General features: G+C 37.5%; 1 protein-coding gene and 2 long non-coding RNA genes across 4 annotated transcripts in view; all 3 read left to right on the forward strand.

Annotated features, from left to right (window-relative positions):
* The first annotated feature begins 1,253 nt into the window (after positions 1–1,253).
* LOC117960279 overlaps positions 1,254–13,467 on the forward strand; it is a 23,804-nt gene continuing 11,590 nt past the window's right edge. The window contains exon 1 of the long non-coding RNA XR_004660108.1: positions 1,254–1,404. This is a non-coding gene — a long non-coding RNA (uncharacterized LOC117960279). The remainder of the gene's footprint in view (positions 1,405–13,467) is intronic.
* Positions 3,146–13,350, forward strand: LOC117960270. 2 transcript variants are annotated; one of them, XM_034898047.1, is made up of 6 exons: positions 3,146–3,407; positions 3,561–3,607; positions 11,416–11,755; positions 12,387–12,527; positions 12,664–12,721; positions 12,870–13,350. In XM_034898047.1, the coding sequence occupies exons 1-6, from the start codon at positions 3,371–3,373 to the stop codon at positions 12,922–12,924; spliced, it is 678 nt and encodes a 225-aa protein (XP_034753938.1). In that variant the 5' UTR covers positions 3,146–3,370; the 3' UTR covers positions 12,925–13,350. The 2 variants fall into 2 exon arrangements, with proteins under 2 accessions (XP_034753938.1, XP_034753946.1); XM_034898055.1 differs by lacking the exons at positions 3,146–3,407; positions 3,561–3,607 and adding an exon at positions 11,044–11,176 and having other exon boundaries at positions 11,378–11,755.
* On the forward strand, positions 5,512–6,806 carry LOC117960280. The gene is made up of 3 exons (XR_004660110.1): positions 5,512–5,649; positions 5,792–5,850; positions 5,935–6,806. It is a non-coding gene; the product is annotated as an uncharacterized LOC117960280 (long non-coding RNA).

The raw sequence follows: 13,467 nt of genomic DNA on the forward strand, positions 1-13,467 counted from the left end.
ATTTGTGTTTTAGTCACTGTTCCATTATCTTTTACTGTGACTTTTATTGCCGCTATTCATTTCAACTCCAACCGACCAGTCAAACACCGCCTACCAAGAGACTGGATCTGTCCGAGGTTTCCTCCTAAAAGGGAGTTTTTCCTCGCCACTGTCACACTGTTGCATGCTATGGGGCAAACTACTAAAACTGTAGGGTCCTTGCAAATGACAGAGTGTGGTCTAGACCTAATCCATCTGTAAAGTGGCTCGAGATACACTAACTCTCACGAATTGATACCATAAATAAAATTGAATTGAATTGAACTGAACTGAATTGGAATGTGGCCAATAGTGTCATCTGTGTGTGCCAATTTTGTGAGGCCTCAATGTTTGGTCAGCGGACATATTTGAATAAAAGACACTAATGTAGATCACTACATTAGCCACCAGAGTAGACTATTAATGATGCGATGGTGGGGTTGTTGATTTAGAATTAAGTCAATCATAACCAATTTTTGTGAAGGCAAAGAGGGCCAGGGTAAACTCTGCCTGTAAGGCAGAATCCGTAATCACACAATACATATTGTACATGCTGCATACCGTTATTGGCTGTTTATATACTACTACATTTTTTAGCTAAATCTCCAGGAAGTTGTTGTATTGCACTGGTCAGGGTGGATAGATGAGGATAAAAAACACAGGTACAGTTCTCGTGGCATAGGTCCCAAGTTTGGTTAGATTTTGGTTTAGGTTATAAAAACACTTTGGTTAAATATGGTTTTGGTTAATTGTTGAAAAAGAATCAAAATGAAAGTACCATTTCTGTCTCCACTTTTCATCTTGCCTTATGGTTTCTTACATTGCTGTTAGGGATGCAGTAGTCTATGCAGTAATTTCCCCATTGGGGACTAATAAACAAATTATCTTTATCTTTATCTTTATATAATTCTGGCGGATGCATGTCTTTTCACCGATGTCTGTTTACATCATGATTTCTTTGTGTTGGTATTGTAAACTACAGTGGATTTTTGAGGAGTATGGTTAACTGCTCCTCAGATCTCTGCAGGGTATATTAAGACAGCTAGCTAGACTATCTGTCCAATTTGAGTTTTCTCTCGAACAACTAAAACAAATTTTTAACATACAAAATAGCCCTTACCGAGGCTGTTTTGCAACCTTGCGGGGTTTAGCGCCGCCCATGCATGTTTTTCTCCCCCAACTAGCAAGACCTTCCTCCGCAGCGCTGGGGAAGAAGATCTGGCAATCAGAGACAAGGGATGCACCGATACCACTTTTTGCAGACCAAGTACAAGTACTTACATTTTGCTACTCACCGATACCGAGTACTGATTTGAGGAACTTAATAATCCCTCTGGGGTCTGAGGGTGTTTTCAGACGCAGATGATTTTGGCCTGCTCTGATATTGTTGTCATTTGAACCTAAGCTGTATTTAAGTACCATGTGTCAGGTGTCCCTCAATCTGAACCTGTTTGTTGTCTGCATGTCTGGGTTTTTCTGTTGTTTTGTGCGTGTCTGGATCCTTTTGCTGAGCAACCGGGGTAGCATTGTCTCCATTAATTCTTCCAAACACTCACCTGTTCCTGTTCAGAATAATTACCAGCACCCACCTGTGTCTCTTCACCATTCCCACCTGCTTTTAAACCGTGACCTGACATCCAGTCCCCGTTGGATAGTCAGTCATTATAGTATGTTTTTGGCATCTCTGTCAGACTACTGTATTTTGTTGTTTTTTGCATTGTCTTGTGTGTTAACACATCTTCTCTGTCTCTGCTCCTCCGTCATAGATTCTTGCGCGGATCTTCAACAATCATGTTCACCTTTGGATCTTCACTACTCAATTCAGGGGCGGAGTGCGGCCCTAAAACCCCGCATTTTTTAAAAACCCAAATTACGCTATGTTTCTTTGTGTGGAATTCCTCCATCTGTTCTGACGCCAGCCAAGTCTGCGCATTTGGGAAAGACTTAATGGAAAGATGAGACCTGACCACTCGATGGCACTAGACAAATGCACATTATTGACAATAAAGTGTGGGTTTAAAGCTGTTATGGGTTTTCTATTAATAAGCAGATGCCAAAATATAACATCATATACTTGTGGTCTTGACTTCTCACAGCATTGTCTGATCGTCATCATCGCTGGGACAAGTCTGACTTAGTCATTACCATACCAACCTTTCGCTACTTCAGAATAAGGTTATATCTGTGTTCCGATCAGTTTTGAGACATTGAGGTTTAAAGTTTTAGGATTGCAAATAGCAAAATGAAAAATGTAAGACATTGCACATAGCAACACTGCCACTCATTCAGATAAAACTGATTTAAAACCCAAGACTGGTTACCTAAAATGGAGCTCATTTGAGATGATGTTACTTGCAATGTGGAGATAATCACTAAAAACAATCTTTCAGTCAGTTCACCTGCAGCACTCGATAATAAATCCGTCATTTTTGAGCATTCTGGTCTTTTCGGCCCCTCCTTTGTTCTTTCTCTTCTTGCCATCCATGGGTAACATTAAAACAGCAAGAAACCACGCAAATCCCAACTGTAAAAATGGCGCTACTTTTCCTCAAACTGTTGTTGCTTTTGCTCTGTCTGACATGTGTCTTTGGGTCATGCTATTACACAAGTGAGCGCTCATTTATCTCTCTACATTTCTGGAAATAGACTTGACTTGCAATTGGTTTCTTTGGATAAACGCATTCCCCATTCCAATGACGCTTTTCTCCATTCTACGTTAATTTAAGAAAAACAAACAAATTAAATTGTTTTATTTTTATTTGTGACAATGACATTTCTGTAACACCTGAATATGAATAATTGACTCAAGATAACACAAACATCAGTAAATTGATGGAAGAGATGAATGTGCAGGGTAATCACGACTGAGATATAGAGAGTGAGTAGTGGTATAAATATTGGTTGAACTGGCTATGTATGTTGATAGTGGGAGTTGTGAAGATTTTCACAGAGAATATGTAATTAAAACAATTTTAAGGGTCCATGGGCAGCTGCTTATGTCTCACGGCCTTTTGGAATAGTATGTAGGCCGGGCAGAACAACTTTATTTGCCGGTGGACCGGCCAACCAGAATAAGTCTCAATTGTCCCGATTGCCACTCCTCCCCTGGTAAAACCGTAGATAGATGCTGGGGTGTATTGGGATTAATCTAATTGTATGTGATCATGGAGGAAACATCAACGACAGAACAGCACACATCTTCACACCAATAGAAAACAACCACAGAAGAAAATGTTCCACTTGACTGTCCAATCGCTGCTTATTCTTCCTTTAATGGAAATGTCTGCGCAGGTCATGATAACTGTAAGTGAGTTCTGTTTCGCTGTCTTTTAACTCTCAATCGTCTTCACACATGGGCGGGCTGCATATTTTTCTGGTCCTCCTCTCAGGTAATTCTTTTAAAACAAATTTTGGATGATTTTATTACAATTGTTCGGTTCCATTTTGAGAATAATTCATACTAACGTTCTCATTGCTTTTGTGGGAACTCCTGTAACACTGGGCACATGTCCAACTGTTATTACAATTGTTTTCATTTCCAGGAGTTCTTTCTTGCCGTCATGATTTAGTTTCTGGATCCTTGTTGAAGGTGAGAGTCAGATCAGGAGACAACATCACTCTCTACTGTGACTGCAAAGTATCATCTGGAGAACACACAGTGTGGTACAGGAACTGCTCTCATGAGAATCAGCCTTCTCTCATACTAAAAGTAAAAGAATTATTTACTGGAACTGCCAAGATTCCCCCTCGTTTCCAATTCGTAAAAAACTTTACTTCTGGCTCCTACAACCTGCTGATCACGAACATCACTGATTCTGATGAGGGCCTCTACTACTGTGGAACTGAGCAGATAAGAGTGGAGGATAAAGAATACATTGCTCACAAATGTGTTTACAGATATGGCAACGTCACAACAAAGATCATATTTGGTAAGTGTGCTTGTCTTACTTGTTTTCATGTGAAGTATGCAGTTAATTTTAAAGTTTGTGGGAGACGATAATTTTAAGTCCAACATATAAACTGTGTCTACACTCTCTGAGGAAAAGGCCCATATTATAATTAACATGTTGTGAGGTTGAATTTGGAGATCTCAAATTAAATACATAATTCATTCCAATTCCAAAGATAACTCTTGGGTTTGAATTGAGTGCCAATATTTTCACATTGATCATAGATGTGTCCTTAGTTTTTTGAGAAACCAGAAAACCAGCTTGGTCTGACTTGTCTTTGTAAGAATGCAGTGAATGTAATTATTTGACCAAAGGATCATCATCAGTGTTGGGAGAAGAAAAAGATGCAAAAGTAGCACAATCTTGGCAATAACACTGCGAAACATTTCACCACCGGAGAAAAATCTGTTAGTAAAAGAGCAACACTGCGTTGAAGCGAGATGCTGTCCCGTCACTGTTCCTGTGGTCAGAGTCAGAACCAGAGACGGTTATATTTTTGCGCTTACTTTATACTTCTACTCCACTACAATTCAGAGTCAAGTATTGGAAGTTTTACTTTGCAGATTCAGATTAATAATACAACATCTCATTAATACATTTATTATGATGTATTAACAACATTGGACATTTGTTGATCCTGTGTTGAAATTCACAAGCTTCTTGCCATGTCATACTTCCACAGTTATTTTGGTGTAAGTAACTCAATAGTAGTGTAAAACACTAGAGAGTAATATTGTAACACAACTAATTACTCTCAAATGACAGTAACTAGTAATCTGTAATACATTACATTTTGGAAGTAACTTGCCCAACACTGATCATCATTCAGCAGCAAAATGTGCCCTGATATTGTGCAATTTTATTAAACTCACAATTTTAAAAAGGTGAACCATCATGAAGTCTACAGCACCATATAATAAAACGTATACAACACCTACTGTGTGTGAAGATTATGTTCGTCAACAACCTTGAATCTGGACTTACAGTAAATAGCGCATAATTGCTTTTTGCAGATTTCTCATGTATATATCAACTGTTGTAAATACACCCAAGTTTCCCCATAAGTATCTTTATGCATTGTGAGTTTTGGGATGATTTTACACTTAAAACCTAAGTCTTAAACAAGGTCTTAAGGTTGCACATTGCACTTAATGTTGGAATGAGCTCAGAGTTGGATAAAAATAGACATTATTTAAATGAGAATGGGTATTTTTTTAAAGGCAATTCTGACTTGGGACTGAAGTTGAAAAAAGTCTACCAACCGGTGAGGGTCAGCACTGTACATGGTTCTTGTCAGAAAAAATAGTTACGTCTCTTACAGTATAAAAAAAAACTTGGAGTTCCCATTAAAAGCCAATGCTTTTTATTTAAATCCAACAGAATTTTGATTCTAGTACAGTCTAGGAAGTATGAGGTTCCTGGTTCCTGTGTACATGGAACAACTACACTTATGTGAACATACAACTTTGATCAGGAAATTAAACAATGTTGGAAAGATCAGAGTTTACTGAAAATAATTGACATAACTTTGTTTTATATTCAGACTCCTGTGAGCCTCAGCGTGAGACTCCACTCAGGCAAGACTGTGGTGTGTGCTGGACGCTGCTGTTCTCTCTGTGTCCAACTTTTGCTGTTCTCTCCATTCTCCTCTCCTGTTTTCTGGTTTATTGTCAGAAAAAAGGTAACTACTGCATATCTCACAAAAATCCATGATACAAAATTAAATTTCAACAACAAAGAAACCTGGATTGCGGTCTCCTCTTTGGATCTGTGTTTGAGTTTGGGTGCACCACGCTTTAGTGACACTGTATTGATTTCTGCAGCAAAAGAACCTGAAGCTGATCAGCAAAGACCTCAAACAAGACAAACAAGACTAAATCAGGTAGGTGTAACAGTAGAATACATTGAATGAAAACATTAAACCAGTACACAATCATGATTCTAAACAATAAATCTCAAATTTTAGGATGAAGATGTGTGTTATGCTACAGTGGAAATCCGTCAAGCATCACAGAGACCAAAGAAGAAGAAATCCCAGAGTTCTGACTTCTGCACATATTCTGCCATCAATACATCTAGGATGTAGAGAGTCTAAAGAACAGAAAAGAAACATAATAAACTGTACAATGATGAATGGTATAATTAACTCAGGATATGGATAGACAATTCTGTTACTTATCGCAGGGTGGGATTTTCGCAGGCTACCAGCAGCAGTTATTTAGCTGCCATCAGGTGACTGTGAGCCGGCTACAGGCACCGCCAGATGATGGTCCTTTCAGGGGCCATGGTAGTTGAGTTTAGAAAACCTACTTGTTGTTGTTGTTGATAACAATTTAGCTTTACTTTAATGATTGAAATGTATTTCTGTAACAAGACATGATTGCTGTTTTCAGACAATTTCTTGTTTTTATCTCAAGTTAGCCATCAGCCCCCACCTACCCTTCACTGGTGCAGTTTGATATAACTCCAAGTATTTGTTATGCTGGATCTCATTTTGCTAAAGCGAATAAAATATATTTTAAAGTACATCACAGAAAAGCCAACTTGGCTTACTTTGCTTATTTATTTAAAGGATGGCTCTGTCGCAGTTTACAAGAAGTTAAAAGGCAACACAAAGGTGTCAGTAAAGCCAACCTCCGCCACATCATGTAAGACCTTGTGGTCAGTAAAGCTCACAGGAAACTCACAGTAACAAACAGCCCCTCATACAGCTGCAGAGCTGAACGTGCCAACAGACTGACGCAGCAGATTAGTGTACAGCTTCACTGTCCACAGTTGACAGTGCATGTTGAGAATACAGATAATTCTTCAAAAAGATGCAATCACACACAAACCAGTGATAACAGAAGTGTACTGTTTTTTTTTAAGTCAAGTTTAGTTATTTAGCATATATAGATTGTTTATTTAACATTGTGGATTAAATAACTGTATAAAAAGCTATGGAGTTTTGACATTCGTTTATTTCTTATGTTTGTATATTTTGGAGCATTTAACACTCATGTTGTTCTTGGGTCAAATTTGACCCCTTTTTCATAGTATTTATTTTTTGGAAAAATATGGGATGTTGAAATAAGCACAGAATATATATATATATATATATATATATATAAATATATGCATATATATGTATATAAAATAAAAAACAAATAATAAAAAAAAAGAGAAAAACATAAAAGAATTACGGAAAAAACACCCAAAACATAAATATAAAATACATTAAAAAAATGACAAAACTTTGGAAAAAAACGACTATTTGTCACACAAAGCAATGTCAATTTTTAGATAAGCCAAAAACCAAAATCTTGAAAACAAAAAACACAAAACCTTGGGAATAAGCAGCTAAAACATTGAGATAAGTAAAACAGAAATGTTTCATGGTTGACGGGAAGACAACAAAAAGGTTGAAACCAAGGAGGGGTAAAATTCAGATTTTGTGATATCTGTTAGTCAACCAGCTCCAGATGAAACTCTGGTGACCTCTAAATTGAGATGTTAAGTAATAAACCAATAAAAAAAACGGACGTGGTTTGACCCAAGCTGTCCTGAACAGCCTCGAGATCAATACGCCATCTTGATTCCACATTGATTTCCTGTAGCTACTGTAACTTTACATCATCATAATAACACATTTCTCAACAGTGCAGGGTCAAATTCTGCAAACGAAATTAAGACCATAAAAGCAGTAGTATTTTACACCTACTGTAATATGACAAAACATTATCTCGTACTGAGATTTTTGTTTGTCAGTTTTTTCTACTAAGTATCAATGCAGACCATGTCTCCATTGACATAACAGTGACTACACATTGACAACTTACTCAATTCCAACAACTTCCCACTCACTGTTTTTGATTGTTTCACATTGGAGTATCCATACTGTTAGTGGCATTTACCAAATGTCTATAGAAAAATATTCATGAAAGAATATTCACACGGATTCAATTTCCTGGTTCATTATTTAATTCTTCACAGAGTATACAGTATTTTTATTTCTTTCCAAAAGAAATGTACACATTTTCAGACAATTTCCTGTTTGTATTTCAAGTTAACCATCAGCCCCCACATGCCCTTCACGAGTGATCCGATACAATTCCACATGAGCTTTACAGGAAACCACAGTGACAAACAGCCCCTCATAAAGCTGCAAAGCTTAACATGCAGACAGGCAGCAGCTGCAGACTAGTGGCCTGCTGAAGCTGTTGTTTAATTAAAGGTGTTAAAAGGTGACAAATTGAGACTTTTTTTTAGTTTATAGTAGAAAAGAAAAATGTTAAAAATTGTTAGGAATCTCCACTAACTCATTGAAAACAGTGGTCAGTTGTTAAGTTATATGTTGTTTTTATGTGTAACTACAGTCAAGCTAACATTCTGCAACCACCTAAAGTACATTTAGACGTACAGTTCATTTCTGTGTACATGTCGTGCAAGTGACCACACCCTTACTTTGTGGAATCAAATGAGGTCCGCTCTGGTTGAACTGTGTGAGTGTACTTAGTTTGCAGACAGATGCAGAGAGTGGTTTCATACTCAGATATAGGCAGTAGAGTTATATTGAATATATATGATTTTCATCTGCAACCTGATGTCTGAATAATACATTGTGGCATTTTTGGATGGATGATTGTTTGTTAAACAAAATAAACACTTGTTTTGACTCATTCTAATGTTTACGTTTACCCATATAGGCCTACACATACCGATAATTGACGATTACTTGCTAATGCTGACTTGGGATGCTGATTGTGAACAGGGTCACACCAGCTCCAGGGGACAGTCTCCTGACCTCTAGTGGAGATGTTAAGTAGTAAACCAAAAAGGACTCAAAGATGTCCTCACCAAATGACACAGTGCTACTCTTCATTCTAAATGCACTGCAGATGCTTGGTTCTAATAAAATAAAACAAACACACGCTATAGCATTGTTTCTGAACGGCAGCCCGGTCCAATCCAGAGTGAGGAAATGCAAAACCCTGGTGGGACACATACTCTGCTGCCTTTGGCTGCATTTGCAAACGCACAATAATTATGATTAGCCTACCGATTTTTTTGTTTTTCTACACAGATAAATCACAAAGCCCTTATTCCTTGTATAAATAGCAAGAAAACAATTGGATTTGTGCCACAACAGACAAGAGCGCGTACATGCACGCACACACACACACATACACACGCACTAGCACACGCACACTCACAAACAGCTAAAGTACCACATCCGACCGGTTTGCAACATTTAAGGTGTGTTTGATTTGGTTCACTTAGCCTATGTATGCATGGCCGTGACACATAATGACGTCATTAATTGTATTTCTATGTATGCATTCTTTTGTCCTGTGTACAAACTCCAGCACAGGTGCAACCAGCCCCAACACCCCCCAAAGAGCTCTTTACCATGCAGAATCAACTCTCTGCCCTCCAGTGGCCGCAGACACAGTGCAGCTTCTTCTCTATTTTTTTTTTAAAGGTGCCCTGCCACACGTATTTCATTCCTTTGTGGTAATGTCTGAAGTTGTACCATGGACTCTGTAACATTTTTTGTGGAAAGAATGCCTCGGTCACCTTCTTTCAAGCCATTCCAGCGTGGTATGGCAAACCTGCAGGAAGACCCAGCTCGATTTTTGCCAGTTCTCATTCATATTGAAAGAGCGTTGCCAAGTTGGCTCAGTGGCAGAGCAGGCTCACATGTACTGAGAGGTTTACGCCTTTATGTCACAGATTTAGTGCCATTTTGATTATGCATGTTCTGCCTGGTGCTGTGTATTATCAGTTAAAGGTCCCATGGCATGACAATTTCACTTTTTTCACAATTTCATTTTTTTAACATGAATATGAGTTCCCCTAGCCTGCCTATGGTCCACCAGTGGCTAGAAATGGCAATAGGTGTAAACCAAGCCCTGGGTATCCTGCTCTACCTTTGGAAAAATGAAAGCTCAGATGGGCCGATCCCCTTTCTCTGCTTTGCCTACCCAGAGAATTTGGCCCACCCATGAGAGAGAAAGACATCATGGCTTTCATACTAGCAAAATTGGCAGTTGGTCAAGCCCGCAACCTCAGCCTCCACCCTTCCTCAAAAGCTACAGAAATGGCACATGCTAAGGAAAGCTCGTTGTGCAACTGTCTCTAGTGGCTGTAATTCTGCACCAAGGCTGAATTTTGGGGAAAAGACTTCAGATACAGTGCTAGGGACCACTAAGGGCTATGTAAAAGCATCCAAAGAGCACCTTGTCATGGGACCTTTAAACTTAAAAACAGACTGCAAGAGATGCAAAATAATGTTATTTACTGAATGCAACCACCCTGGACTTATGTTGGTAGAAACGCTTTTAAAAGTGTAGGACTGCTTCTAGTACATGTTAAAGTGGAGCAGTAAATGCTACATCATATGTATAATGTCACAAATGGCTTTTCTCCTAAATATTTACACTCTCATATAAAAATGGTTCATACACAGCATAATCAGATTGTGGAATGATCTGCAGATTTCCCTCAAAATTGTAAATACCAGAGGGGCTTAGACATCAGGTTAAGGCATTTTTATGAAATAGAGTAACCAATCTTGTTAATTATAGTAGACAGATTATTTTATGACATCTGGGATTTTCTGATTTTAGAATGGTCTTGAACGTGGGAGGATTTGTGTTAAATGTTATTTTCTTTGTCCTGAAATTGGTCTTTGTCACATGTAAAAAAATGTAAAACCAAGGACAATGTTGTTTAACATGTTATGATTTGGATAATGTTGTCTGTTAAATCCAAATAAATAAAATAAAATAAAAAACATTTACATTTGGGTGCCCCTCCACACTGTACACACATGGGTTTTATCCCATACTGTTACCGTATTTGAGGATTCTCTTCTTCTGCTACACATGCATTAAAATCTCCAAACCCTAACCATATATAGTACACGTCCTACAAAGGAAGTAATGCAAGTATTGCTAGGCTGAAATCTACCATGTCAATGTTAATACATCAGAAGTTCAGAGAAGAAAAATGGACATGCCCAGAATAACCACATATCTTCAGATCAAAAGAAAACAACCACAGAAGAAAAAGTTCCACTTGACTGGCCAATCACAGCTTGTTCTTCCTTAGACTGACAAGTCTGCGCAGAGCAAGATATCTGTAAGTGAGATCTTTTTCGCTGTTTTTTAACTCTCGATCATCATCAAACATGGATGGGCTGCACGTTTTTTTGGTCCTTCTCTTAGGTAATTCTTTTGATTAAAGTGTGTGGATAATTTAATTACAATTGTTAGTTTATATTTTTTTATGTTTATATTCAATTTTGAGAATAATCCATTCCAACATTGTCTTTGTGTGTTCAGCAGGAGCCTACACCTGCTATAATGTGAACTCCTGTGACACTGAGCACATTTCAATCTGTTTCTGCACTTATGTTTGTATTCCAGGAGTTGTTGCTCATTCACTTTCTGGATCCTTGTTGAAGGTGAGAGTCAGATCAGGAGACAACATCACTCTCTACTGTGACTGCAAAGTATCATCTGGAGAACACACAGTATGGTACAGGAACTGCTCTCATGAGAATCAGCCTTCTCTCATACTAAAAGTAAAAGAATTATTTACTGGAACTGCCAAGATTCCCCCTCGTTTCCAATTCGTAAAAAACTTTACTTCTGGCTCCTACAACCTGCTGATCACGAACATCACTGATTCTGATGAGGGCCTCTACTACTGTGGAACTGAGCAGAAAAGAGTGGATTATGAAGAATACATAACTCAGAAATCTGTTTACAGATATGGCAACGTCACAACTAAGATCATATTGGGTGAGCATTCTGGTCTGACGTCTGTTTTTATGTAAATCTGCAGTATGCAATTAATTTTAAAGTTTGTGAGTGACGATAATTTTAAGTCCAACATGTATACAACAATGTATCTATACTCTTGGAGGAAAAGGCCCATATTATAATTACCATGTTGTGAAGTTGAATTTGGAGGAATACAGCCACTAATCTCAAATGAAATACATGATTAATTTCAATTCAAAAGATACCGCTTGGGTTTGAATTGAGTGCCAATATTTTCACATTGATCTAAGACGTGTCCTTTTTTTCAGTTTTTTGAAAAAAAAAATGATATTTGTGAAACCAGAAAACCAGCTTCACATATGGAATAGAAATGTTTCAGATTTCACCTGTCAATGAATCAATCACCAATGATCCATGAATAAATAAACAAATACTGACTCTATTTTGAATTAAATTGTAAGATGGGTCTGAGCTGGAAGTGTCAGTCAGCGAGAAACTCAATAAACGTCTGGCATTTTACAAATCACACATCACAATGGTGATGCAGAGGCACACTTGTTTTACTGCTCTCAGTAAAATAATCCAAAAAAAGAGAGAAACAGAAAAAAACATGTAAGGGAGTAATTCACATATTATGTATTTGTTTCAGATTCCAACTCATGCCCTGACTCCAGTGGGTGCATTTCTAACCATATGATCGCTGTGTCCTGGATGATGTCGCTCACTCCAGCCTTCACTATTTTCTCCTTAATCTCCTTCATTTTGGTTTATCACTTCTGTCAAAGAACAGGTACTGCTGTTTTACAATTGTTTTTCCTACTATGTTTTTTAAGCAAATTATGTAAAGTGAATTATTTCAACCTCTAGGGTAGCTGTCGGTGCAGTTGGGTACTACTTAATAATAAAGCTGTAGCTTTTTTTTGCAGTTAAGGAACCTCAAATTCTCCGGAAAATACCTGACACCAGCGGACAAACAAGACGGGATAATAAGGTAATGAACAGTGGGAATCTGGAAATGTTATTGAGCAGTCATCCCTTCGTCTTTGCAGTTGTTTTAAAATGTCACAGTCACAAATCTTTAGATATAACAGTTGAACATAATTCTTTAAAATAACACATGTAAAATTGTCTCTCAGGATGAAGATGTGTTTTTGACAAAAGTTATGTTCCAGTCTATGGATGGATGAACACGACAATGAGCAGAGGATGGACGGCTCAAGTACATTTGTTTAATTCAAGCAGAAACTAGAATTAAATTAGTTAAAATTCAAAAGCTTCAAATTCAGGTATATTGTTTTAGTTGTCATCTCCTCTTGTTGTTGTCCTTTGGTTGAAGACACTGCTCAAGCAAGTAGTGATTTGTGGCCAAACTCTTATCATGTTTATAATCAATCAGACGGCAATAATCGCTTTCTTCCTCAACATATTTACATTTTCACATCCTTAAAATTTACATTTTGAATTGTAACTTTGTCAACATATTAAGCTAGTGTTACACTGATTTACAGCTTCTTTTTTTTATTTTTTATTCATTAACATCAAGTAGGCTATTACAATTAACCATTAGTTTTACATGTAAAATATGTATCTGTCATTGTTATTACATTTCAAAACCATGCACATGTGTTTTTAAGCTATGTGCTAATAAAACAATTATCAAAGACAGTTAAAGGCTCCGTTGCCCTTCCATTTATTTAAGCATGTGACATATCATATGATATAATATTATA

The sequence above is a fragment of the Etheostoma cragini genome, chromosome 2 (assembly GCF_013103735.1).
Source record: "Etheostoma cragini isolate CJK2018 chromosome 2, CSU_Ecrag_1.0, whole genome shotgun sequence".
Lineage (NCBI taxonomy): Eukaryota > Metazoa > Chordata > Actinopteri > Perciformes > Percidae > Etheostoma > Etheostoma cragini.

Coding starts and splice junctions, on each gene's coding strand:
- LOC117960270 (XM_034898047.1), top strand. CDS start 3,371: ATGGGCGGGCTGCATATTTTTCTGGTCCTCCTCTCAG. Junction 3,408..3,560: donor TTTTCTGGTCCTCCTCTCAG/GTAATTCTTTTA, acceptor TTTCATTTCCAG/GAGTTCTTTCTTGCCGTCAT. Junction 12,722..12,869: donor AGCGGACAAACAAGACGGGA/TAATAAGGTAAT, acceptor TAAAATTGTCTC/TCAGGATGAAGATGTGTTTT.